Below are 27189 nucleotides of genomic sequence, written 5' to 3'. Positions count from 1 at the left end.
AATGCTCTCTAGTAGCAAAATCGAAATAAAATACCTTCTGAAGTTCATTCATGTTTATTTTGTGCTATAACCAGTGAAGAGGAAGAGATGTTCATTTCACATTCCACTTGAACTGAGGCACACTACAGTGATCTCGATCTGTCACAACACGTTAAAGAGCCACAAAACTGTATTTATTGTTTGAATTTCTTAAAAAAATGAAAACATTTCAATCATTTTATGTCTCATACCAGTAGTAACCTGTTCTATCTTGTCTGTTGGCGTGTTGTCAGTTGCCCCTTTACTTTACAATATAATTTTCACTGCGTGAGAACGGTATTGTTTGTTGGACATAGCAACTGTACCTGGGGTGGGGGTGGGGGGGTACTTTGCGAAGGGTCAATTACAAGTATGTCGTGTTCAAGTGCTTTGTCACTGTGAGAACAAAATTAATTCAGTGTGGCAGCTTTGTTCTTACCTATGTCTTGGGGAAATATTATTAAAGCCAAAATGTATCAAAGATATTTAGTCAAAATCCAATGGATTGGATTGGATCCCATTAATTAACAACCATATAAACATACCCTCTCCATTGTATACATTCACTCCGCTATCTAGATAAGCAGCTTTCTGACGATTGCAGAACTTAGTTTATATAAATGCTTTTGCGATGGGAAATAAATACACAATGCATTAGGCTAAATGATATACCTAAATAAACTTGAGAGGGCAAATATCTGGTAAATATCTTCCCTCACCACAGTTATCAATTATTCTGTGTATGCATAAATTTTGATGTGAAATTGAGTTGTGATCAAACATATGGTCCCCAGTGGAGAAATTAATCTCAGAAGGCTGTGACCATCCCTAGAGTTGGTCTTAGTCAATTCAGATGAGGAACATTCAGTACAGCAGAGGGGCATGAATAAATCGCATGTGTCAGTGGTCTTTGTTTGTGTCGTTGCGCAGATGATTGATAGCCGCTGTCACAAGCTTAAAGGCCCGTTCCCATTCTCCCTAGTTACCTGGAGTTGCTATTGATTTGGAATCATAATGACTGTACAGCCATCTTTAATTTATTAGCTTGGCTGATATGAATATTTGATGTTCCCAAAGGGATATTTCAGCACCTAAGAAGGAGAATGGCAGGGTGGAACATAGGTGCTGATAACAGTTTGCCAGAGCGAGCCGACAAACTCTTGATCTTGAGATGAAAAAAACGAAAAAGGACTCGGGCAAAATCATAATGCATCATTCTTTATTGACTAGTTGAAAAAACATAACATGAAAATAAAAGTTTAGATTGGTTGGTCCCTCAAGGCTAAGTAGATCTAGAACAAAGAGATCCAGGTAAACTAAACAAAATGTTCAGAAATCTTGCCTCGCTTTCTCTTTTTAGTTGTTTTTTTTCTTTAAATTAGTAATTAGTCAAGCAGATTTTTTACAGATTTTTTTTTTCTACATGGAAATTTGCACATAAATATATTTTCTCTTTCATCGAAATATAATCAGCAATAGAAATAAACCTTTTTGTCCATGGAAATATGGCAAAAAATCTCATCAAGTCAGCGAAGCAGAACTTCTAAAATAACAGACTCCTTAAAATACTTTACAATATTTTAGTACCAAGTCTACTTCTTTTAATTATCAGTCACATTAAAAATATCTGTCATTTGAAGTTTCATTTTGGATCTGCTAAACAATAATTTGTCATCACATGCAAATCTATACACAGTAATCTTTCAACTGACAGGCTGTTTGATTGTGCACATACTGTAAGGTCCCCAACTAGGTTTATGTCTAATCCAAGACATAGACTATTCTAGTGCCTGCACTGGGACCTCATTGTGCTTATATACAATTCTACTTTCCAATGTAAAGATTTCACTGTCCATGACATGTTCTGGATTACAGTTAATTAAAACCAAGGACTGGAATTGTAATCGCTAAAATACTGTAGGTGTACATGTATTTGACATACAAATTACAGATTCCTATTTCTGTTTGTTTTCTATTTTTTATTAATCTCTATATGGTAATTTGGTCTGTTCAATTACGGACAAACTAGGATACAAGAAATAAGTGCTCTACTGAGATCTGGGCATAAAAATTGTTTACCTAATGTTACGGTTCATCCAAAGATGGAGATTCTGGCATCATTTATGCACCCTCACGTCATTCCAAACATGTATCTGCCTTTCATGTGTTGAACACAAAAGAAGATATTTTGAATAATTTTTCAACTGTTTTTGCTTATGCAATCAAAGTCAATGGGGTCCAAACAACAATGTTCGGACCCCACAGTCTTTCACTGCATGGACTTTTTTGGGGGTGAACTATCCCATTAAATGTTAAACACAGAGGAAGGCACCATATTAATCATGTGAGATGGTCAGTATGCTTCATTTAGCCAGAGACAATCAATCAACAATTTGAGCTAGTCTGAAGCTCTTTTTTTCTCTGGCATTGTTAATTACTCCATGCACATACATCAGTCATTGTTCACCTAGATAATGAAAGCCTTTTAATTCTAGACAGGGCACTTCAGATGCACCCTAAATATTACATGTACCCTTTATAGAACTACTCGACAGCTCAAGACAATCACCCTAAAAGGCCACAAAAAAATGTGAGCCTTCATAGACAAGGACTGTGGATGCTAGCCAAGGGTTTTCTTCATTACATCAAGAACCTCTATCACCAATGGCCTTTTTGCTCAGATTTCTCAAAGATACACTTTCCAACACATCACAATTGAGAATCCGCCAAGGACAACCTTTTGTTTGCATGCTTCCAAGAAGATCAAACCCATAATCATCAATATAGAATGCAACACGTAGCTGACAGGCGGGAATACTAGAATTCCATTTCATTGGAATAATTCAGATCAACGTGAATGGTGGCATTTGTACCGAGATTCAACAGTTGCTTTTGCTAGGCAGTGGGATTTGCTTTAAATGATTTTAAATAACGCTTCTGTCCAAAGGCAGCTTATGCAGTCATCCACCTCTAGGGATTCTTGTCTTGGTAATTTTCACATAAAAGTACTGTTAACTAACACACAGAGCTCATTTCGTGAAATACATGCAGGAAAAGGCATGCCCTTCTCATAATGAAATTCATAAAAATTTCTCAGGCCTGATTCAAACCCTTAGAGAGGAATATCTGTGGTCATTATTTTGCAGGATTGTCTTTTCTTTCTCCGTTTTCCAAACTGTTGTGTTTTAATGTTTTATCTTGGTATTACCTGACAACAGTTTGTCACTGTATTCTCAAAAATCGTTCTGTCTTTTTCTCACAGATATGATCGATTATACAGAACAGATTATACACTTAAAAGATGAAAATCACATTAATAATAATTCAATGGTCATGAAATTACAGTATCTCACAAAGAGGCAGTTTTAGCCATTCAGTGCTTCAATGGTAAAATAACACTATTTAATGAAAAGGACAGTTAATAATGGATTGCAAACAAATTGGTGGGAAACAAGCTAACACGGCTAGTGATATAGTGCAACTATTACCATCTTATTTAACCCAAATTATAAACACTGTGAAGTTAAAAGGGAAAAGACTTATGTTTATGTTTGCTTAGGAACTGGCCCAATGCCATGGTGTTTCAGATATGCTGTTGTTTTTTAAATATGGGTTATGTGACATAATTAGACATGTCTACCCATACAAGGACATTTCTACAGTTTATTCCATGATGATTCCATTATGATTTATAATTGATAGCATTTTTTTTCTTTCTAAAATCTTAAAGCAGGTTCAACCACACAACAAATTCCCAGAAGCTAATAATAAGTAGTATTGAGTATTTTACAACTTCAGAAACAAAACATTAATAATCGAATGAAGGGCTCGCTTGTACATTTAAAAACAAGTGAAAGAAAATAATATTGATTTGGGTCATGAACAGACATCCGGATAGGAAGCATTGCAATATAATTCATGCAATTACAAATATAATCAATCTTAAATCTAATAGCACCCAATTTCACAGTGGATTACCTAGTGCAGAGGAAATATTGGCTTTTGAAGTCAACAAGTAGCTAAATGGAGAGCTTTAATAACAGACTTTGACATTTCATTTGTTTAAGACTTGGTGCATTGAGCAACATGAGGTATGAGCCTTAATTGCCATTTATTTAACACTGAGCATGGAAGAAGCGTCTCTACACCACTGGTCTAGGACATAATGAGAATGATTTCCTCACCATTTAAATGACCAAAGCAAACCTGTTTCAGATCGGAGCCAATGTCGATCAAAACTTTGGACCTGTCGTCGCCGTGAAGTGTTCTTGCATGAGGTGATGAAGGGAGCCACATGCTACACTGGACTGTGATCAGGGGATGTGTAGGTCACAGTCACTGCACTACACTCGGGCGGTTCCCTGGTCCTGCGGAGATCTGAGTACAGCCGCTCTTCGAGGCTTGCCGCTAGCTTGTCGCTCAGCTCTTCTGTGATTGTCTGTGGGCCATAGCTTGTACATTTGGGTGTACGTTCATCAGGAGGCTCAGGTGGTGGCAATGTTTGCCTAGAGTTCTCCTGGCCCACCGGCTGCTCTCCAGAAATGTCAGTCATTGGAGGGGGTTGCGATTCCTCAAGGGTTTCCTTTTCATTGATGGTTCCACTGCTTCCGGTGCTGGAAGATGTTCTTTTCTTGTCAGGATCCACATCAGTAGCGGTATCCGGATCTGCCTTGGGTGTTTCGGGTGTACTGGTTGCACCTTCGCTGTTCTCTTCATCAGGTGCACTAATGATTCGTGGGAGTGTGCTGTGGTAGCTAGTCTCTAGAGGGTAGTTGACAGTTTCGCCACGTCGGAGCGGAGCGCGGTACCGGTCAAAAGAGGATTGGAAGCGCTGGCCTGGGTCGCTGTACTGTTTGGAGCGCTGCCACTGCTTACGCAGGTGCACGCGGGAGCGATGCTTGGAGCGCAGTGGAGATTCCTGCTGATCGAACTGTGGGTCATGCCGCAAGAACTCGTGGAAAAGTGCGTCGGTTTTCTCATCGATGCTGTAGTCACGCCGGGAAAAGAGGGGGGGTTGAGGTTGAACGTCGCTTTGAGTGAACATTTGGCCATAGGGGGACCACAGCATGGTGCTCTCGTCCTTTTCCACTCCATCCACCCCGCCGCTGGCCCCCGCTGGTTCCTCTTCGAGTTCTTCATCCAAGATGTCTGTGTCGAAGCTCTCGCAAACGGTCCCTTTGCGACCAGAACTGAAGAAGTGCCTGCGCTCCACGGCGGAGCCATCCTTACTGCTACTGCTGCTACCAAACAGTCGCAACTCCTCGGGAGCACGCGAAGGTGCTTCTATCGAGGCGTAACCGCTGTCCATTTGGAGCAACTTACGGTTTCCTGGCTCTCCGTCACTTCCCCTTTCTGAATCGACACTATCCTGTTTGCGACCTTTCTCTGATCCCTCATCTAGAGGCAAGTCCGCATCCCCCTCCATCTCATCCCCAATATCCTGCGAGGGGTACCTAGGCAGCCCTCCCATCTCAGTCTTAACCCCTAAAGAGCACACGCTGTCCGCGTCACTACGGACAGAGTCTTTGTCATTGCTGCTGCTCTGGTCAGACGAGACATACCGCTCAAAGGAGGCTCGAAGAGTCCAGATATCACGGTACAAGGTCTGAGGTTCTAAGCTCTCCTGATGGTAGCCCATTTCAAGACTCTCTTCCGGGGGCTCAGAGGTGAGGCCAATCACTCCGGGACCCATCGCTCTGCTGCAGTTGGGCTCCACCATCACCTCCACCTTTAACCTGAAGAACAGCACAAATCAAGCTTATCAAGCTCATTTTCTTAAATATAGTAAGTATTTCTTTAGAATATGCCGCAGTGAAGCACAACATTTGTTTTGTCAGTCTGGTTTTTTCAAATAAATTTTAAATATAATACATTTTTGTATACTGTCCATGTCCAGAAAGGTAATAAAAACATCATCAAAGTAGTCCATGTGACATCAGAGGTTCGGTTAGAATTTTTTTGAAGCATTGAAAATACTTTTTGGTCCAAAAATAACAAAAACTACGACTTTATTCAGCATTGTCTTCTCTTCCGGGTCTGTTGTGAGCGTGTTATGGTAGTGATATCTGGTTCCCGAACAAATCACTCAATGTGACCAGATCTTCTTGAAACAGTTCACCAAATTAAACTGAATCGTTTGAAACGGTTTGCGTCTCCAATAAGCATTAATCCATGAAAGACTTAAGCTGTTAACTTTTTTAATGTTGCTGACACTCCCTCTGAGTTAAAACAAACCAATATCCTGTAGTAATTCATATTAAAAATATATTTAATGTCACTTGGACCACTTTAATGCATCTTCGCTGAATAAGTGACCCCAAACATATTAGGTTTGTTTATTTTCCCTTCCGTTAAAGCTTGGAGTCCAGATTCAGAAATGTTAAAACAGATGCCTCCATTAGTGCACAGATGGTTGTGACTCACTCTGTGATGGTTAATTTGAGACCAGTACACAGCAACAGAGACAGGAAAGTCAGTTGTGATAGGTAAGCAAATATAAACAAATATACCGTAATTCCTCAAATAAAAACCGGTAGTCAAATAAACATCGGGCCTCTGATAGTGGCCGGGGGCGGGGTCAACACAGACAAATAAAGGCCGGTCTTAAAGGCCGGGGGGAAATTTGTGTTGCAGAGCCAGATAACTAACGTACACGCCCACTGCCGGAGCGTTCCTCGTTCTCGAGTCAAGAACCGGTTGCATCGGTTTTCGGATCACCAATACACTGAACTGAGAACAGTTTCTGTCGGATGCATCCGATTTGAGAACCGAGGATCTGATTATACTGCGCATGCGTGATTCAGCGTGAAGCAGACTGACAGAGAGCGCGTCTAAACCGAACTGATTCTTTTGGTGATTTATTCTGAACTGATTCTGTGCTAATGTTGTGATCTCTGTCCTGGAACGCTTTCGCTTTTAATTTAAAACGGTTTATTTAAAACAATTATTTATCAAAAAGATGGAATTAGAAATAAAGGCCTGCCTCTAATAAAAGCCTGCTTCAAATAAAAGCCTGTTACCTTCTGCAGTTCAGGTACATAAAGGCCCCAGTTTTTATTTGAGGAATTAAGCTAATGTTGATTAACATGTAAATTGTCCTTCTTGGCCCATTTTGCAAAACAATTGCAAACTGATGGCTAAAAATACCAAAATGTACACCTGTGGTATTTACCCAAATTCAAGAAAACAGCTTACCAAATCTAAAGCAAAGCTTTATGCACTGTAAGCTGATGACGCCATGATAAGTCAATGCGATCAGCGCGCTGAGATCAGTCCAGCATGGAATGAGGTCTGCTGTATGAGGTGTGGTGAGGCAGATGATTGCTATAGCAAATGCATGGGCGAAGCAATTAAAGATACCTGCCGAGGGAGGGTGGGGGTGTGGAAGGTGGGGAGAGAAGTCGTGGACTAGGCCGGGTGGGGCAGTAGGTGACATCCTTGGTGCGAGCGATGTACTGGATAAGGTCAATGTGATGGCTGTCATGATCCTCCTGGTCCATGCTCTCGCTGGCTGCACGCTGCCGCTGGAACTGCCTCCGCTTGGGGGAACCTGTGGGGACAACGTGAATTTTGTGGCATCATCAATAGACTCACAAAGCAATTTTTATGCTAACATGAAGTAAAGTTTTCACATTTCAGATTTTATTGTCAACAAATATTTGGTCCACCAAAAAAAAAAAAACCTGTATATGCCAACTGTAGTTGCAAATGCCATCATTACCAACAAAGTTAAATGATTTCTAAAAAAACATATTTCCATTAAATAAACTGTAGATAGCATTTGCTTTGATGCGTTTGGTTTAAACAGCTCGTTCAGACTTTGGAGCATTTTGTTTTGTAAATGAGGCACAGTGTTATGGAGAAAACATTTGTTGAAAAATGAAGCATATTAGATCTGACTGCAGCTGCATCAGTATGTAAGTAAATGATTTCTAGTTGCTTTGTCTGGAAATGACTGTTTTATTTTGATAATGTCGTCATAACATGCAATATCGAGGGGGCGTTGATACTGTTTCAGATGCAATGACGTTCAGTCGTAACATTGGCCGATAACTGAGGGACCCTTAAAGCTGCAGTTTGTAACATTTTGCACTCTAGCGGTTAATAAACAGAACTGTGTGCATCTTACGGAAGAACATTTTAGCGGGAGCTACTACTCTCTGTTTATGTCTATGGCGGATCACTTGGGTATTGGGCTACTCCGCAGCGGTACCTACCCGAACCTACCCGTGTAAATAGTCTGAATATAAACAATTATTATAGGTCTACCAAAGTGAATCAGGACAAGCCAAAAACACTGTTTCAAAAATGGATTCATGGTGTACTCGCTTATTATAGAAATTTTGTCAATTTTGAACACAAAAAAGTTACGGACTGCAGCTTTAAAGGAACCACTCATAAAAGCTGTTTCTGGGAGAGGTTCAGAATGAGGGTTAAAAAATAATAATTTTACCACATATTTAATTGTTTGTTTGAACAAAAACTATTGGTTTCATAGGGCTACATTTTTTTAGAGCATAGTTTTTATCATGACCGTATTGTTACACCGAATAAAAAACACTGAGCGTTTGAGATGCTCATTTTCACTGTCTCTCATTAAAAAAAAAGGAAGAAAAGTTTGGATTGGAAGAGCCATGCGTCATCCGGCCATCTGCTGGAGAGTAAGTCTTGGCTCTCAGATACAGCAGCTTCGTCTTGGCTGAGATAATATTCTATAGTCTGCTACACACACACACACACACACACACACACGGACAAAAGCCAAACCATTTCTCTGCTCCATGCTACATGAAGGCACTAAAACTCTATTAAGGTCTTCAATCATTTTTCCAAGGTAATACACAATGCCGGGGCTAAATGAAAAGCAAAGAAACATTCAATATTGCTTTGCATCCCCTAAGGCTAGGAAACTGATCGCTTCATAGGTTCATAACACTGTCTGTACTTTCCACTCACACTTCCTTTCAAGCTGTCAGACCTGAGAGGATAAATCCAGAGATATTTTACAGTAATGCTTATATAATCAAACAGCAGCATATAATTAATTCCATCCCATCAGCTACACCATGCACTTTGTCATATTTAAAACACGAGGTAGAACAATATCCCACTTGCCCTGTCAGAGGATTTTTTTCATGTCAATGCAACAGTATAATAAAAAGTTGATAAAATTAAGAGAAGAAAATGAGATCACACCATTGTTAAGTAAATTTGAAGAACAATGGCAGCCTCTGCAAAAAACTTTTCTTTTAATACATTAGTTATTTTATTTAGCAAAGGTGCATTAAATTGATTTAAAAAAATGACAGTAAAGACATTTCTGATCTTACAAAAGTTTTCAAATAAATGCCGTTCTTTCAAACTTTCTATTCATCAAAAAAATCATGGTTTACAAAGACAGAGATACTAAAAAGTAAACACTGAAGGCTGGAGTAATGATGCTGAAAATCCAGCTTTACCATGACAGGAATAAATGATGCTTTAAAATATATTAAAATAGAAACACTGATTTTAAATTATAATAATATTTCACAATATTACTGTTTTTGCTGTACTTTTTTTTTTTTTTTTATGGTATTGTATGTTTAAGTACAATATTTAAATTGTAATATAATATTTAATGATTTGTTTAATTAAAAATAATTAAATATTCTAAAGCTTCTAATTAAAATGCACTGCTTTAAAAACAAAACAAAATGCTCTAAAGCTAATTATAGATTAAGCACTGATAAAAATCCCCAAATCTCAAAAATATCTTAAAACTAAACAGTTTTAAAGTTGGTGTACATGATGCGATTCTGAAGGTCAGAAGGTTGTGAGGCCTCGCACCTTTTATCTGAAAATCGTATGGAGGCAGTCACACATTTAGTACGATTTTACAAACTCTGACGTAAAAGCATTACGTTTCGCGTCATTCATAAAAATAGGGATTCTGAAGAAGAAATAGTTTTCTTTGTGGCAGCTATGGCTGAAAAAGAAAAAAGAAAAAGAAATGAAGACATGGCAAAGAGAATGGCTGAAAAGCAGAGAAAAGCATGGACTTCCTGTTCTTCATTAACAACTCGAGTTGAGAAGGCTATTTCTAAATTTCTGCTAGTTTTTATGTAAATACAACAGGTATATTCATTCATAAAGCTGAACTGCAAATTTGGCACAATTTGAAAAAATAAAAAAACCTTTTTTACTATATATAGACTATTTATAAACATAATATGTGGGATTTGTCTTCCTCTGATTGGTCAACTTCAGATGGATCGCCAAATCATCTCGTTCAGTCTCATATACGCCACCAATTTAAACTGACAGTGTCCGAATTTTTTAGACATGTTTGACAATTATCAGGAAGTTGGGAGATGCTCGTAACATTCACAGATCGGCCCGTAATTATTCTCACACGGTACGGGCCGTGACCATAGACTGTAAAAAATATGGACGTAGTGTCCGTGACGTCACCCATAGACTCCTCAATAGCGGTTTTGAAGCCTAAAGTGTGCAGATCGGGCCGTCGCCATCTTGCCAGCGTGTCACTGCACGACTCTCCCAGAAAATCAAAAATGGGCAAAAAGGCGGGAGCTGATTGCTGAAGCCACGCCCACCTAGCGCGATGGCATTGTCAGCAGCGGCAATCCACCTGTCACTCAAGTGGCCACGCCCTAATTATGCTGAACTTTAAGGCTTATTATAATTTAAATGGATGAGTTATAAAAAAAATCCCCCCCCCCCTCACAGTTGTCATGAAGGGCAAAATTAGCAATATAGACCAAAATAATTTTTTGAACCAGGCTATAAACATGTTTTTTTCTGCTGTAAAGTTGGGCATTGTAACATGGGGACTGACTCTCTTCTGCAGCCAGCTTCAAGTGGCCAGTCCATGAATTGCAGTTTTAATCACTTCCTTATTGGCCTCATGAGAGAGAGTGGGAGGTTGCCGCTCGGCCGTGACCATGCCAGCATCTGAGATTCTCTCTCGAGAAAAAAATATTGTCTGCGAGCTCGTACAACAGCAAAAAACGCACCGTGTACAACCGCTTTTTAATCAGTATTAAAAAATTCAGTTGGTTTTAGATTTAAGAATTGTTTTTTTAAACAGCATGAAATAGCAATACCTCTGTAAAATGAATGTTTCATCAGCACAGCCTGTTTATTTGTGATGAAACCAGCGCCCTACATTCACACCGGATGCTCTCTTTAATCTGCTGCCAGCTCCTGGATGTGTCACTGACCTCTCATGTCTAGACTTGAAGCTCTCTGGCTGCTGTCGAACTTCCACTTCTTGATCTTGAAGTAGGGACTCGCTCCCTCCAGGCTGGCGTGTCGGCGGAGCTTGGTGAAGAACTGGAGCATGGGGCCCTGTGGGACCCCGCCAGAAGAGGACAGGGCCATGGATGAGGCCGACGCACACTCTCTACCATTACCTATGATGCCTGTGCTCCTCCCGACTCCTCCTCTGACCTCCATCTGTTTGTGTTCGCAAGATTACATAAATGCAATACAATCGGATGATCTGCTGTATGCATTCAGCATGTGTTTGTGACTCAAATGAACTTTGAGTTGTCCGTTCACGTGGATTGTTGTGTGTATCGTGATGTGTCAGTGGGTGAGTGTTTGTGACTCACTAGACACGGGCTGGACGGCACAGGACCGGCCGCTGTGATGCTCTCACAGAACGTGGTGTCCACAGTGGAATTGAGAGCGTCGCCAGGAAGGGCAGAGCTGGGACTCAGAGTCCGGCTGGTCAGGGCAGTCTGGGGCAGTGAAAATATTGGTGGCTGTCCATGTGACAAACACAATGGGCGGTTATTATTTTGACAATAATAAGAAACCTGATTAACCATGATGCCTCGTACAGATATAAAAATGTTTATTAAAGATTCAGACTCAGTAACTTTGTTGAAGCAGCATTCTAACATCAAGTCCTAACCAGGGGTGCATTTCCCGTACAATGACGTAACTCACTGATTAACCACCATAGTATGATGCATTTCTCTGGAAACAAACTAGCTAGTCACAAAGACAGTCGCAATTCTGTCGTTTGAACCACATTAGTTAACAACATAATGCCATTGTTAATGACGTCACACGCGTGTGGTGGAGGAATAACTTCCGCTATTTAACCGATTAGGCCCCGATCAGATTTTTGCAGTAAGAGGCGCCTTTTTTAAATAGTTTTCTGTTGGCAGTGAGTGTTTTGCGAGCTGTTTATGTGCCCCGTGCACCTCGCGTTTAAGCTGCCTACTGCGCCTCACGTTTTTGCAGGAGCACTCTGAGTCTGAGCGCCTGTAGTTTAAAAAAAGCATCTGACGTCATTCGCATTTTTTTTCCATTGTCCTATTGAATGAATTGAGAGGCGGACCTTCTGTTGTGGTGACGAAACTTTACTGTTGCTTAGAAATTCTACATCCCAACACCTAAACCTAACAATACCTTACTAACTATTAATAAGGAGTAATTAGGAGTTTACTGAGGCAAAAGTTGTAGCTAATTGTTTGCTAATAGCGAAAATTGGACCTAATAAAGACTGACCTATGTTTCTTAACCACCTTATTCATCTATTTTTCTGAGACTTCCAATTTATTAGTTGGTTTAGTTAAACAACTGGCAAAATAACTATAATTAGAACAGTAAATGATAAAACTACTTGTGTTACAGATTACAATTTTACAATAAATACAAAAATAAAAAAATAGTTTTTTGTTGCTAAAACAACTTGAAGCAAATGACACCAGAAGCTTGGCAAATACAAGTTTAAAAAGGTTGCTATCTTACATTAAAAATAAGGTTGATAAAGCCATGCAAGAAGAATTTTGGACCAATGAGATTTTACTGTGGGAGGGGCTAGCTTATTGAATGACGCATTAGCAGAATGCTCACAATGCTGTGGATAATCTTTTTCCAGCATGATGAAAGAACCAAGTACTATTTTAAACATTTATTCTTAATATTTGATCATATTAGCAAAAGATAATACACTTAAAAACACAGTTTTCGATTTATTTCTAATCAAAAAAATAAATAAATAAATTTAGGAAAATGAACATTTGGGGTGTAGTTTTTTTCATATTTTTGCAAGAAGTCTCTTATGCTAATTACCGAGGCATTTATTTAATTACAGTAAAACCAGAAAATATTCTGAAATATTATAAAAATTTAAAATAACTGTTTTCTAATTGATTACATGTTTTCACATGCAATATTCAAAGCTAAATTTTCAGTCACATCATCCTTCAGAAATCATTCTTATAAACTGATTTGCTTCTCAAGAGACATTTATTATTATTAACATCAGTTAAAAACAGATGTTCTGATTAATATTTTTTGGTGGAAACTGATTTAAAAAGGTCAAAGAAGAGCATTTATTTTAAATAAAAATCTTTTGCAACGTCTGTTATGTCTAATTTTGTAAATTGTAAAGATTTTTACTGTCACTTTTGAACAATTAATTGTGTTGTTGATGATAAAAGTATTAATTTCCTTCAAAAACAAACTCTTACTAGTATAAATGATTAATACAGTTTCGCATACTATGTAGTCAGTATATTTGTACAATATATAATTTTACAACAGTATTCTGAACACAACGATTTCTTTTCAAGGCTCACATCAATAACAGCTGCTTAGGTAAAAAAAAAAAAGGGTACAATTTGTGAGATTCAGCAGGATTTACCACTTGTCACTTCATCACAACATGGTTAAAGTAAAGTACAACCTAACATGTTAAAACATTAAATCAATTGTTCCACTGCATAAACGTCTCCTTACACACCACAGCACTTAACAAACTGACAATCCATCACGAGCTCAGTGCTTTTAACTGACCTAGAAAAATAGGATCTCATGCTGCCCTTGTTATGACTGTCATCATATTCTCCTATTAGCAGAGCAATGTGGCTGTCACCTGAAAAACTGAGAGGCTGGATTTAGCGACGGGGCGCGCTGTCATGGCAATACTGTTCTCTGATGACTCACACTCGTGGATGGTGAGTATCTGGAGGGCGGGTGGAGGGAGGTGGAGGTGGGTGAGCCGCGCGTTCTTCAAGTGATGGAAATCGCCCTCCGTGAGCGTGTACCTGAGGCGAGGTGGAAATATGACACATGCTGGCTGGATTTATCACTTCATCAGAGATTGACACCACAAATATATCACGGGAGTGTTGAAATTATCGTTTGGATAGGCGAAGTTGAGTTAACTGTAGACAAATTGCATTTCAAGAAGCTGTTAACCAAAGAAACCAAAGTCTTCTCTGCATTCTGCTTAAAAACCGATTTATGCATAACACTTTTAATAATAATTTTCTATATATATATACATACATAAATCACCATTTTAGTCATCTTTATTCATTTAGTTGTATCAAAATTTGACAAATTAATATTTTTTTCTCTAATTATATTCTAATTTTGTATATGTGTTAAAGAAAAAAGATTTTTAAACAAAACAATATATCTATCTTATCTATCTATCTATCTATATATATATCTATATATATCTATATATATATATATATCTATATATATATATATATATATATATATATATATATATATATATATATAATAACAAAATGTAATACATTTTTGGCAGATTAATATTTAAGAAAATATATATTTAATTAATAATAGTTCATTATCCATTTTAGGTAATAATCTATGCATACGTATTTTTAATATAGTTTCAGATAAAGTAAATATAAAAATTAAATATGTAATGCATTTTGTTCTTTAACTTTTTTTTTGTAAATTTATAAACACATAATTTATTTATGTAATTTATTTATATAAATTAATAAGATTAATAAGATTTTCATTAACTCATTAAATGCTAATCATTGAAATACTTTTTGATGAAGTATATCTTAAAAAGAATATGAGTGTGTGTGTGTGTGTATGTATGTATGTATGTATGTTTATATATATATATATATATATATATATATATATATATATATATATATATATAATATTTTTAACAATTTTAATAATAATTCTTTATCACTTATAATTCATACATTTTTTATGACCTTAAAAAAAAAATCTAAAACTATAAGTACTTTCAAATATTCATTAATCGAATTACATGAATTTGTAAAGGTGCTTAGAGTAATCAGATAATCAAGTTTTTTTGTACAAAACAAACTTTCCCTTACATGCTGTCATTAATTTTACCCAAAATCTTGATGTTGACAAACAAGTTAAAGCCCCTGTTATTCCTCAATGGCTCATGCATCTGACGAGCCCAGATGTCAATGTAAAACTCATAGATAGATGAGTAATGAAAGCTGCAGCGATCGCTGTGAATAGGAGCGCTCTGTGTCTAGAGTGGGTGGTACCAGTGAGTGGGCGGCTGACCTTCGACCCTTCTCCTGTGCTTTCTTGCTGTGATCGAAGAGCGCTGCTTCGTTGAAGGAGACCCGGCGGCCCGTTGTGCCCGTGGAGAGGAAACGCTCTGTCTCAATGTCGTGGGAGCTGGCTGCCGACAGGCAATCTGACTCATCGATGCGAATCGTAATCTCTGTGCGGGGAGAGACAGATTAACCACAGGATGGGTTTGTTTTTCGCATGATGCCCTCAGGTGATGTATGTGAGACTGTCACTTAAACTTAACCTTATCACTTTACCTGAAGCCATATGTAAATACAAATGGAATGCATTACATCTTTTCATAACTAAGTGTAACTGGGCGGATGGCATGTAACGTGGAATTGAACTTTTTAAGGAAGTTCTTACCGTGCACTGGCTGGGCCTCCTCAACATAGGTGGTATTACTTTTCTCGGTGTCATCGCTAGCCCTGAGGCAAACAATGAACCTTCAATGCAAACACGTAACCAGTCAAATTCAAATTCATGTTCATCTCATTCATAACATGCAGACCTGGGTCATTCTCAAAATATGATGACAAACATGTTCCTGGACTTCACACATTAATGGGAAAAAAACAGAAACCTAATATAAAAGGCAGCATTCTATAGTCATGCTCCACACTTTTTATTATTTTAATTTTGTATCAAAAATGTATTTATCCTTTTTTATATTAGATTAGAACAGATTAGAAAGTAAATAACGTATTTAATGTAAAAAAAAAAAAAAATTCTATTTTGTTTTGATGGTGTTGTCAGTGTTAAAAAGTTGTGTTTTGAAATGATACGAAAGTGGTGAAGTACTTCCTGTTGTATCATTATTTAAATAATGTTTATACATTTTAATTTTGCATTAAAAACATATTATATAACATAATATTATATCATATTATATTACAGAACAAAGTAAGTTAGCATTAAATAGAATGAAATGGTTTGATTCTATTGTTTTTTTACATTTTTATTTTATTATTTTATTTTATTTAAATTTCATTTTGCATTAAAAAATCTCTTTAATATTATATTATATTATAAAGATAGCATTAAATTAAATTAAATAGTTCAGTTTTGCACATTTTATAAGATTTAAATTTTGCATTAAAAAATTAATATTATATTATATTATATTATATTATAAAGTAATAATGGAAAAAATAATGTTAATATTTTGTTTCATTGCTGTTGTCAATGTTAAAAAGGTTTGAAATTTTTTTTTTTTTTTTTTTTAAAGTAATCAAAACAAGATTTTTAAAAAATTTGTGATATTTGTGACTTTTAACCCATGTGTGCTAGCTTTCAGGAAATCTATATGATAATATTGTACATTCTATATATACAGTGGGGCTCGAAAGTTTGGGCACCCCTTGCAGAATCTGTGAAAATATGAGTAATTTTCAAAAAATAAGAGAGATCATACTAAATGCATGTTATACTTTATGTAGTACTGTCCTGAGTAAGATATTGTGCATAAAAGATATTAACATTTAGTCCACAAGACAAAAAAATGCTGAAATTATTAAAATAACCCCACTCGAAAGTTTGGGAACCCTTGGTTCTTAGTACTGTGTTCTGTTACCTGATGATCCTCGACTGTCTTTCTGTTTTGTGATGGTTGTGCATGAGTCCCTTGTTTGTTCTGAACAGTTAAACTGATCAGCGTTCTTCAGAAAAATCTTTAAGGTCCTGCAGATTCTTCAGTTTTCCAGCATCTTTGCATATTTGAACCCTTTCCAGCAGTGACTTTATGATTTTGAGATGCATCTTATCAGACTGAGGACATTTGAGGGACTCAAACACAACTATTTAAAAAGATTCAAACATTCACTGATGCTCCAGAAGGAAACAAGATGCATTAAGAGCTGGGGGGTGAAAACTTTTGAACACGATGAAGATGGCCAAATTTTTCTTATTTTGTTGAAATATATATTTTTTTCCATTTAGTTCTGCCCTTCGTAAGCAACAGAAGATACTTGTATGTTTCCCGGTACACAAATTAAGTACAATTTACCTTGATCTTCAAATTCCAAAAGTTTTCACCCCCCAGCTCTTAATGCATCTTGTTTCCTTCTGGAGCATCACTGAATCTTTGAATCTTTTTAAATAGTTTTGTTTGAGTCGCTCAAATGTCCTTAGTGTGAAAAGATGCATCTCAAAATCATAAAGTCACTGCTGGAAAGGGTTCAAATATGCAAAGATGCTGGAAAACTGAAGAATCTGCAGGACCTTAAAGATTTTTCTGAAGAACGCTGATCAGTTTAACTGTTCAGAACAAACAAGGGACTCATGCACAACCATCACAAAACAGAAAGACAGTCGAGGATCATCAGGTAACAGAACACAGTACTAAGAACCAAGGGTTCCCAAACTTTCGAGTGGGGTTATTTTAATAATTTCAGCATTTTTTTGTCTTGTGGACTAAATGTTAATATCTTTTATGCACAATATCTTACTCAGGACAGTACTACATAAAGTATAACATGCATTTAGTATGATCTCTCTTATTTTTTGAAAATTACTCATATTTTCACAGATTCTGCAAGGGGTGCCCAAACTTTCGAGCCCCACTGTATATTAAATTGAATATATAAAAAACCTATTTTTCTGAAATATTGACATGTATGTGTGTACAGAATAAATATACACAGTACATACACACACATATAGCTAAAATGTAAATTTACCGTCTTTTTCTTAAAAAAAAAAAAAAAAGATACTGATGATGTCATCCTGCACTACACAGATTTCTGTCCAATCAAATGCGGTTTCAAATCAATATGCCCCCACCCAACTCCACCTGCAACCTACTTCAAAATGTAATGTTAATTATGTTACTTGTCATTTCCTTGTAATTAAATGTGAAATTTAATAGCACATTTCTGAGTTAAAATTGTTTCTCCACCAAGTGTAGTTAATCACAGTACTTGTCTGCGATGTAATCAAAACCATTTGAGATGTCCTGCCAAAACATGATTTTCTGGGGTCTTTAGACGCCACGCAAGTGAGAAAGTCACCAGATTTTAAAAATGTCTCAGCTGTGAATAACAGTGAAAAAATCTCATTCACATTCACCTGCGTTGACATTTAAATAAACGCTGTATGATAGGCACAATAACAACACCGGCTTTATTACGACAATATACAGTTTCATTCACCATAAGGCACTGTGGGTAATGAGCAACTGGAAATGGGTTTCCATTCCTCTAACCACAGTGAACAGTGGCACACTGCGAGTGTGTGTGTGTGTGTGTGTGTGTGTGTTAGTGGGTGTTGGCTAGAGTGCACTCTCTCCCGCATCGGGAGTGATTTATCGTGGCTGATGGCTGCTATGAGATCTCATTATACTCGTCATTTGTGTGAGCCTGCACTCCTCCAGGCTGCCTGGAGAGCAGGCAGACTCTACACTTCTCAGCAGCCACTGAGAAATACAGCCAGGCTGTGACGAATGTGCACAGAAAACATTTTCGGGGCCGAGCGTCCTTGGCTTCACCAGAGGAACAGTTTATTCCAGTTGAATCTCTGTGTTACGGTTTATTTGATGTGGAATTTAGTGTCAGACGTAATCATAAGCATCATGTGTCAACAAGCAAACATCACTATCATAATGTACATTCTCAATATTCACAGTACACATTTCTTCATTTTATCTGAGCTATTTTAAAAAAAAATTATTTTTTCACATCTTGTGTGAAAGCATCCTAACCTCAACCTCATGCAGTCTTATCAGTTGGTGCAACCATCTGTCATAATAATTTAATATAATATCAATCACTATACAAAATGCTATATATGTACAAATGTATCCATAAAAATACTCCTGAGGATCTTAAAAGATAAGTACAAGAAAAAGAAAAAAAAGAAAAAAAAAAATATATATATATAATTGAAAGTCGCTTTGAAAAAAAAAAAATATATATATATATATATATATATATATAAATTGGAAACTCTTTTTGAAAACTTTTAATTTATTATTATTACTAAAAGTATTAAACTTTTGTGGTAGTTGAAATACTAAATATTGAAGTACTAAAATTGCTCAAACTAAAATTATTGAATATACTTAAAACTGAATATACTGTTGTGGCGAGTGGGGCGGGGCCGAGAGGCGTGGGAACGAGGAGTGAGGCTAGGTGTAGTGATTGGAGATGAGCTACACCTGCGCCCCACCGCCAGTATCGAGTCCCACGTAGGAGATGGAAGGATATAAAACTGGAGCGACTATAGTGAAGGACGAGAGAGGACCAGGCCTGGGACATTATTTTATGTTTGCTTTTTATTTGTGCGCGTCAGTCGCCGTGAGGGGCTGACGCGCTGTTTTGTTTATTTTTGAATTATTAAAGTGTTTTGGATTGTGCGCCGGTTCCCGCCTCCTTCTTCCGGATGATTAGGAAGTTCGTATCGTTACAGTGGTGCCGAAGCCCGGGAGAAGGAGGGACGCGCTGCTGAAGATCCCTCGCCGCTGTGGTGAATCCGCGGTGCCCTCGAGCAGGCGAGGTATGTGCCGCCATGGACGCTCGAGGCGGTGGGCTGGAGCGAGTTGCCGGGGACGGGCGAGCTCGCTGCCGACCGCCCACGATATGGAGGGGCGGCTGCCATCCGTGAGGGAGCGGAGGAGTCGGCGCCGTTCGCCAGGGGGCCGGAGCCTGCCGCCTCCGTGACGGAATCCGGATGGGCAGGGAACGGGGGACTCCTCCCGCTGCCCAAAATCGGAGGAGCCGTCGCCGTCCACCGGGCGGCGGAGGAGTGTCGTGCCGTCCGCCGAGGGCCGTCCAGTGCCACTGCCGGGCACCGCGGAGGAGATCACCCAGCCGGTGGAGGGCCGAGCAGCAGTGCATCTGGGAACCGAAATTTTTTTTTTTTTTTCTCTCTCCCCTCTCTCGTCCTTGTTGCTCATCCTTCCATCTCCTTTTCTCTCGCCTCGTCTGTCCTACCCCCAGGTTCCTGCAGGTCCCTGTGAGCGGTCCCCCCAGGAGGGAAGGGGGGGGGGGGGGAGTAGAGCGCAGTCTCGAGCCACTGTGGCGAGTGGGGCGGGGCCAAGAGGCGTGGGAACGAGGAGTGAGGCCAGGTGTAGTGATTGGAGATGAGCTACACCTGCGCCCCACTCCTCGTTCCCACGCCTCTTGGCCCCGCCCCACTCGCCACAACTGTATAGATTCATACTATATGTTATGTGTATGTGTGTGTGTCTGTGTGTGTGTGTGTAGAATAATTCAAAACATTAATAAATACTATAATAGATTTAAGTAAATACTAGTAATACAATTACTGACTATTTGCTACTGTTACTACTATGACTGCTATTGACTTAAGAGTATTATGAAGGTAATATATTATTTTAAATATATATTTAGGTTGCACCACGTGACTTTTTTTATGGACATAGAACAAATTGGAAAATTCAGGGATGATATATTACTAAAATATATATAAAAAGTAAATAAATAAAAGACCTGATTGGTTGACAGAAATGTTCATCCAGAACTGAGTATGTTCAGGATCCTTTGAATGTTTATGTTGTGAGGGATTGGTCTTACCATGCATGGCGTCTGTCCCCTTCATAACAACGGCGACAGACAATCAGAAGGACCGAGAGCAGGACCACCGTCCCCCCCACAAAGATGGACAAGAGGACCAGCAGGAGGACATAGCCATTCTGTGTCCCTGATGACAACGGGACATCCTGGATGAGTACCAGAGACAGAAACAAACCAGTCACAATGGAAATACCTTCTCCGAGTAAAACTGCATGACTTCAATTTTCACATTATATAAGTTTCCCCAATTCCACTGTCCAACTTTTCAGGTCTTAAAAGCCCCCCAAAAACCTTCACTGTTACCATTTTACCAACACAGACATTAACCGCAGACATTTTTTGAATAATAAAAAACCCCTTTGTTCAAGACTGGTCCCTATGGTAATATTACATAAAGCCCAGTTTCTGGAGAAGAGGACATTCAAATGTGTGGGCTTTTGTGTCTGAGTTGAGATGTTAAGTACAGTGTTCATCATGCCAAAGATGAGTTTAGAAAGATCTAGAGGCGGAGACCTTCGGAGACAAGAATGAAAGAGACAGAAGGTTCTTTCCTCAAAGACATCAAAGCACAAAGGCATACAACACCTCTCGCCCGGCCACCTGCTTAACTGTCATCTTCGTTCATGTCCCCAAGAGATGTTCAATGGTAAGAATGCTAAATAAGAGCATAAGAACAAGGCCTGAATGAGCCTTTGGGCTATAGATGAAGCACCTTACAATTACTCTTACGTTATCTAGTCTTTCAATTGGTGGAGCAGAACATCCTAATTACCAGCCATTGTTCAGGGGAAGATCTAGAAAGAGTTTATTCAGATCAGGTCTATTACTTTGTTAATGAAAGAGTTTGCAAGACTATTTTTTCTTCATTAAACTAGAAGGCTATGTATCACAGAGTCTGCCATTAACCTAGATGGGCAAGAGCAAAGGAAGGGAAAACTGGAACCTCTTTCATGGACAGTAGCATCATTGGGAGGTCTCAAGAAGAAGTCAAGCTAACTTGTTTTCATCAAAATGGATAAAACATATATAAATATATATATATATATATTTATAATATATATTTATTTACACTTTCAAAAGTTTACATTCTACACTTTTTATTCTGTAGATACTGATCTCAAGAACCTGCAACATAAGGAACATTTTAATAAAAATAAATAAAAACATCCATATAAATCAAGTGTAAATATTTTGTAAGGAAATCTAAAAATGTGTAATATCAAAATTAATTGCTTTTATTTATGTCAAAACCATTACTGAATCTGACTACATTGGGTCACAAAAAAAAATAAAATAAATTTTTCATTTCGCAGGTGAAAACTAGTTATTTTCATATTTCATGTGATCGGGAGTAAATATGACTTTACCATCATTGAGGATATCAAGAGTTTGTTTAATAACCAAATTATCCCTTCTTTAAATAAATAGTTCCCCTAAATATTATAATTCTGCCTAATGATCCACTAAATGTCTGTGGAAAAAAAAAGAAAATTGGTAGTAGAATTTAAAATTTGTTTCGGCTGAAATATAGAGAGGATATTTTCGGTTAAGGTTTTCAGCTAAATGACGTTTAGAATTTTTTCTTTTTTTCAATTTTAATATTTTCTAAAAAATTATTTGGTGCATCACTAATTCTTTGATCATTTGCTGACCCTCAAGCTGTTCCAAACCTGTACAACTATCTTTCTTTTTAAGAACAATTTAGTCAACTGACTCCATTGAAAAGGATTCATTTACAAACTAGACCTCACTACTTCTTTTTATTCCTCGCACAAAGCTACAATATGGGTTCAGAAGACACAAAATATAGAGCATGAATCATATTTACTACATTTGTGATAAATTTATGGTGCTTTGTTCAATTTTTTTGAAGCTATGTAAAAGAGTGGCTAGGACGTTCTTTAAAAATGTCTCGTTTTTTTTACCCAGTCTGTCATACAGTTTTAGAACAACATGAAGGGGAGTAAATAAATTTTTTTTGGGTAAACTGTATATTTATAAGGTCCAAAATCCCAGAACATCCTAGAATTAGTCGCTATTCCTTAATTAATGTCTCTATTCTAATCTAATCTAATGATGCTGCTTATGCCGGTAATTGAAGTTCCTCACAGTAACTCATGGTTGTGACGCTCTATCACATCGTCTGACGGCTCGATGGATTCGGTCTGACTCGAAGTTCTCTCGCCAGGGCTAATTTGCTTAGATCTTGCGCCGGATCCAATTACGAGGGACACAGAACAGGATATTTTCAATTCGCATGTCTGGAGATAGCGCTGCAAAGAGAGGGAATGGGCGTAATGAGAGTAACCAGCGCAGGAAGGAGAAGCCCAAGTACTTACGGTGGGGTAAGTTCTGTTCTGGTTTGTCCATATGGCAGACTCATTGCTCATGGTCCAAGCCAGAGAGAGTGTCCCCCCTGAGGAAGACATTACAGGAAGTCAGGCAGCTGCTTTGAAGCCGGTTATGGCACTGAAGAAGGATTTGGATTCTTTTTCACAAGGAAAATAAGACAAATGCGTCCCTGAAGTTTCCTTTGAATGCTTTGTGAAATACTCAGCTTTTAAGCCACAATATAGTTCCCAGATATGTTTGATTGCAACTCTTGTACATACAAACACACACTTATGCAATCCTGTGACAAAATGTCCCCCAGAAATCCCTTTTCATTTCCTCTTTCATCCAGTGGCTGAGGCCCAGCAGCATATGCTCCCCTTAAAACCATCAACGCCACAGCTTTCTGCATAAACCGCAAAAAAACCCCGCTCTCTCACTCCTGCACTCACCTCCCAAGCAGTCCTTGTTTCTTTAATGCTGCGACGCTGCCTTTTCTCCCATTATCTGAAGGCAGCGTGTGTTTGTGTGCATTAGATGCAGAGATAGCAGTGTGTTTGAAGGCTCGGACTGCAAAGCTTTAGGCTCCTGCTGCATACTCATCCAGCTTCTGCCCACCTACCTGTTTTCATAGCTTCTCTCTCTCTCTTTCTCCATCTCAGGTCCTTGGCGTTCCTGAGATCATTTAAGCTTGTTTTTTGTGTCTCGGATGCATAATGCTGCTGTAGTGTTCAGAGAGCCGTCTAATGTACTGTGTTATTAGATATAGATATTAAACAAATCAACAGAGACCCGTTTGAAATGTTCCGGAATGTTCTTTCAGATCTAATGGTGTGCCAGATTTCATGTTTAATTACTTTGTCACTTTCAATTCACTTGTGATTTATTTGGTTTGCACCAATTCTGTTTGCATATATATTGATGCACTGCAAAAAATAAAAAAAAATAAATAAATAAATAAAAAATTTAAACTGTGACAATGTACAAAATGCATGTTAAAAAAAAACTACCTTTGTTTGTATAGTTCAAGTGGTCAGGTTGAATAGGTTGTGCTTTAACATAAATAAAACTAGTAAGTTTTGGGTTTCTACATTTTTGGTTACCTGAAGAAACATATTTTACTGTCTCTAACACAATCAACAAACCATGAAGGTTATGCAACATATGCTCTTTCATGCCTGCCAGACTCTGCAGAGGCGTATCACATTCAAGAATCTCTCCATAAGCATTTCTTTTAGATTATTTGTAGAACTGCATAGTACATTATTTACATTTCAACATTAATTCTTACAACAAACTGGCATCTTCATGCTTAAATCACTATTAAGTAATATAATACCAACAGTTATCTTTTTCATCATCACTACTTATTAACCATTAAGTTCAATGAGCTATTTTAACAATGATAAGAATATACTCCATTTCTACTGGTAACAAATTCCATTTTATTTCATTTTTATTTTCTCCAAATATATAATTTAATCAGACAAGTAAAAAAACTGTTGCTGGGATTTATTCCGTTTTTACTAAATATTAATTAGAGACATTTATTTATTTTAATTACTTGTAACTACAGTGGTTATTATAGTTAACTACAACTAAAAGCATTAATAAAAAACTTTTGTATCTTAAAATACATTCTAACTGAACTAAAATAAATAATAGAAAAATCTGTACATTCATTTTATTTTAATCTAGTTGCCATGGCTACATTTTCTTTTTCATTTTTATGTGCAAAAATGACTAAAACTGAAATAAAAATCTATACAAAAAACTATATAGACATAAAAAAATGAAAATTATAAATATAAAAAAAATCAAATAAACACAATGATAAGAATTTTAAATTAATTAAAACGAAAGCAGAAAACATAATGTAAAAACAATTTCAAAATTTTAATAAAAGTTATATTTCTACCTCAGTGGTACTAAAATAACACTGGTAACTTTTTAAAAAGTTACTGTTTTTCAGTTTTCCTAGTAGGCTACTAACTGAATAGATACTAGTAGCCAATCTTTTTTAGTATTACAGTTTTAAATAAACATTTTAATTGTACTGGCAATATTTAAATTATAACTATAAAGTAGCTATTCTGCCTGGTCATTTAATATAGCATGCCTTGCAACTTGCGAGAATAAAATACATATTTCTAGTAACAACTGCGATATATAGTAGTCTAATAAATACTATAAATGAGTACTAGTAAAGCTGGAATAGACACTAGGTATTGAGATTACCATTATGACTAAAGGAATAGTTACTAATGACTTATTACACAGTATTAGACTACTCACAACTAATTATAAAATTGGCATTGGTAATATAAAAATCGATACTAGTTAGTCTACGTGAATGAATGTTTAAACCGCTTGCCATAGAAGCGATGCGAGCATCAACAGACAGACGATACAAACTCATATAAATGAATTTAAATCTCATTCCCAAACCAGTTATGTTCAGGGCAGGCTTAGACAATTTCTACTCGATATCCACTTACAACAAAATATAACCCATGTATGTCTTTCCAAACAAATGCTCTCCGCTTTTTAGACTACAATTTCCCTCATTTCCGATAATAAAGCACGACGCCTTTCTAATAAGACACTGAGACGCTCGTGACGGAAACAAAAGCGGTGTGTATGGCAAGCCGACAAAACTCACCTAACTATAATTCACGTGCTCCATCAGACAAAGCGCTCGCAAACGATTCCCCGATCTTCTCTTTAATTTGGGCTTTTAAATCTTCTTGTTTTTATGAATGAAGTCTCCCGTTAAACACACCCACTCTCCCGTCGCCCAGTGAGGAGCGCAGACCGTGAGGTACAGCGTTACTTATCACAAGCGTCTATCACGCCCTCGTCCTCTCCTGATGTTATGGAAATGAGGTAATCCCCCATTTGAGTCAGTGAAAAATCCTCAGTAACGGGCATCCCCATGCGGTCTGGGCTCACTGCAGTTTTGGGTAACATAGGCTATGGATGATAATACTGATTAGATTAACGCAATAACACTATGGGCTGAATTATTATTCAGTTCCACACAGATGCTCACTTTGAACCCACTGAGGATAAGGATCAATTCAAGTCGTGCAGTGAATGTTAAATTTGTATTTACTCAGCGCCCCCTCGTGCTCGTGTCATCCGTTGCATCCTCAGGCCTATCATCATTTTTACTTCAGTGATTAATTGATATCAGTAAGATTATGTTAGGCTATTAAACAGACTTAAGTAAGACTAAAATAAAAAAATAAAAAAAACGACATATGAATATTTCGATGTTGACCAGAAAATATATACATTTTGTAACAATATATCCCAATGGATCTTATAAGCATATAAGCAACATTATACAGTTAAAATAATAATAATAATAATAACAATCAGAGAGCAGAAACAGAACCAAAGCATTGTTTTGATCAACATCTATAAACAATGTCTACCAGTGAGCATGCAAAAAAAAAAAAAAAAAAAAAAAAAAAAACATTTGCTTGCAAGTGATAATTACTACCTTGAATTGTCTGTTTTCTTCTCACTCTCATATGTGACTGTAAACATACTCTTCAATGACAAGTGCCACTAATTTTTTATTTGAAAAAACATATGTGAAAAATTGACATACCCCCCCCCCCTTATATATATATAAATATATATATATATATATATATATATATATATATATACACACACACACACATATATATATATATGTGTGTGTGTGTGTGTGTGTGTGTGCATGTGTGTGTAAATCATAGTTATCATTTTTTAAATAACAATTTTAACTGATTTACCTTATTTAACTTGTTGTTTATTTTACATGAAGTTTGTTTGTTTGTTTTATGATGGGTGCTTGATAAAGCCCTTTGGGTATATAAAGGCATATAAATACATTTATGCATGCATACATAAAATAGTTTTGTTTTATTTCCCCTTTGTTTAATCATCATAATAGTTT

General features: G+C 37.2%; 1 protein-coding gene across 3 annotated transcripts; it reads right to left on the bottom strand.

Annotated features, from left to right (window-relative positions):
* Positions 1-1220: 1220 nt before the first annotated feature.
* Positions 1221-26142, bottom strand: cbarpb (CACN subunit beta associated regulatory protein b). Of its 3 annotated transcripts, none has more exons than XM_052591331.1 (10): positions 25900-26142; positions 23246-23322; positions 20907-21052; positions 15742-15803; positions 15364-15526; positions 13913-14084; positions 11634-11786; positions 11241-11475; positions 7378-7567; positions 1221-5753 (listed from the first exon to the last, which is right to left on the bottom strand). In XM_052591331.1, exons 2-10 carry the CDS (start codon positions 23294-23296, stop codon positions 4316-4318), a joined length of 2610 nt encoding a protein of 869 aa, XP_052447291.1. In that variant the 5' UTR covers positions 23297-23322; positions 25900-26142; the 3' UTR covers positions 1221-4315. The 3 variants fall into 3 exon arrangements, with proteins under 3 accessions (XP_052447291.1, XP_052447289.1, XP_052447290.1); XM_052591329.1 differs by having other exon boundaries at positions 15742-15821; positions 25900-26140; XM_052591330.1 differs by lacking the exon at positions 25900-26142 and adding an exon at positions 23690-24721 and having other exon boundaries at positions 15742-15821.
* Between the last annotated feature and the right edge of the window lie 1047 nt (positions 26143-27189).

This window comes from Carassius gibelio, chromosome B22, assembly GCF_023724105.1.
Source record: "Carassius gibelio isolate Cgi1373 ecotype wild population from Czech Republic chromosome B22, carGib1.2-hapl.c, whole genome shotgun sequence".
In the NCBI taxonomy this organism is placed as follows: Eukaryota; Metazoa; Chordata; class Actinopteri; order Cypriniformes; family Cyprinidae; genus Carassius; species Carassius gibelio.
This window is presented reverse-complemented; position numbering and strand designations above follow the sequence as displayed.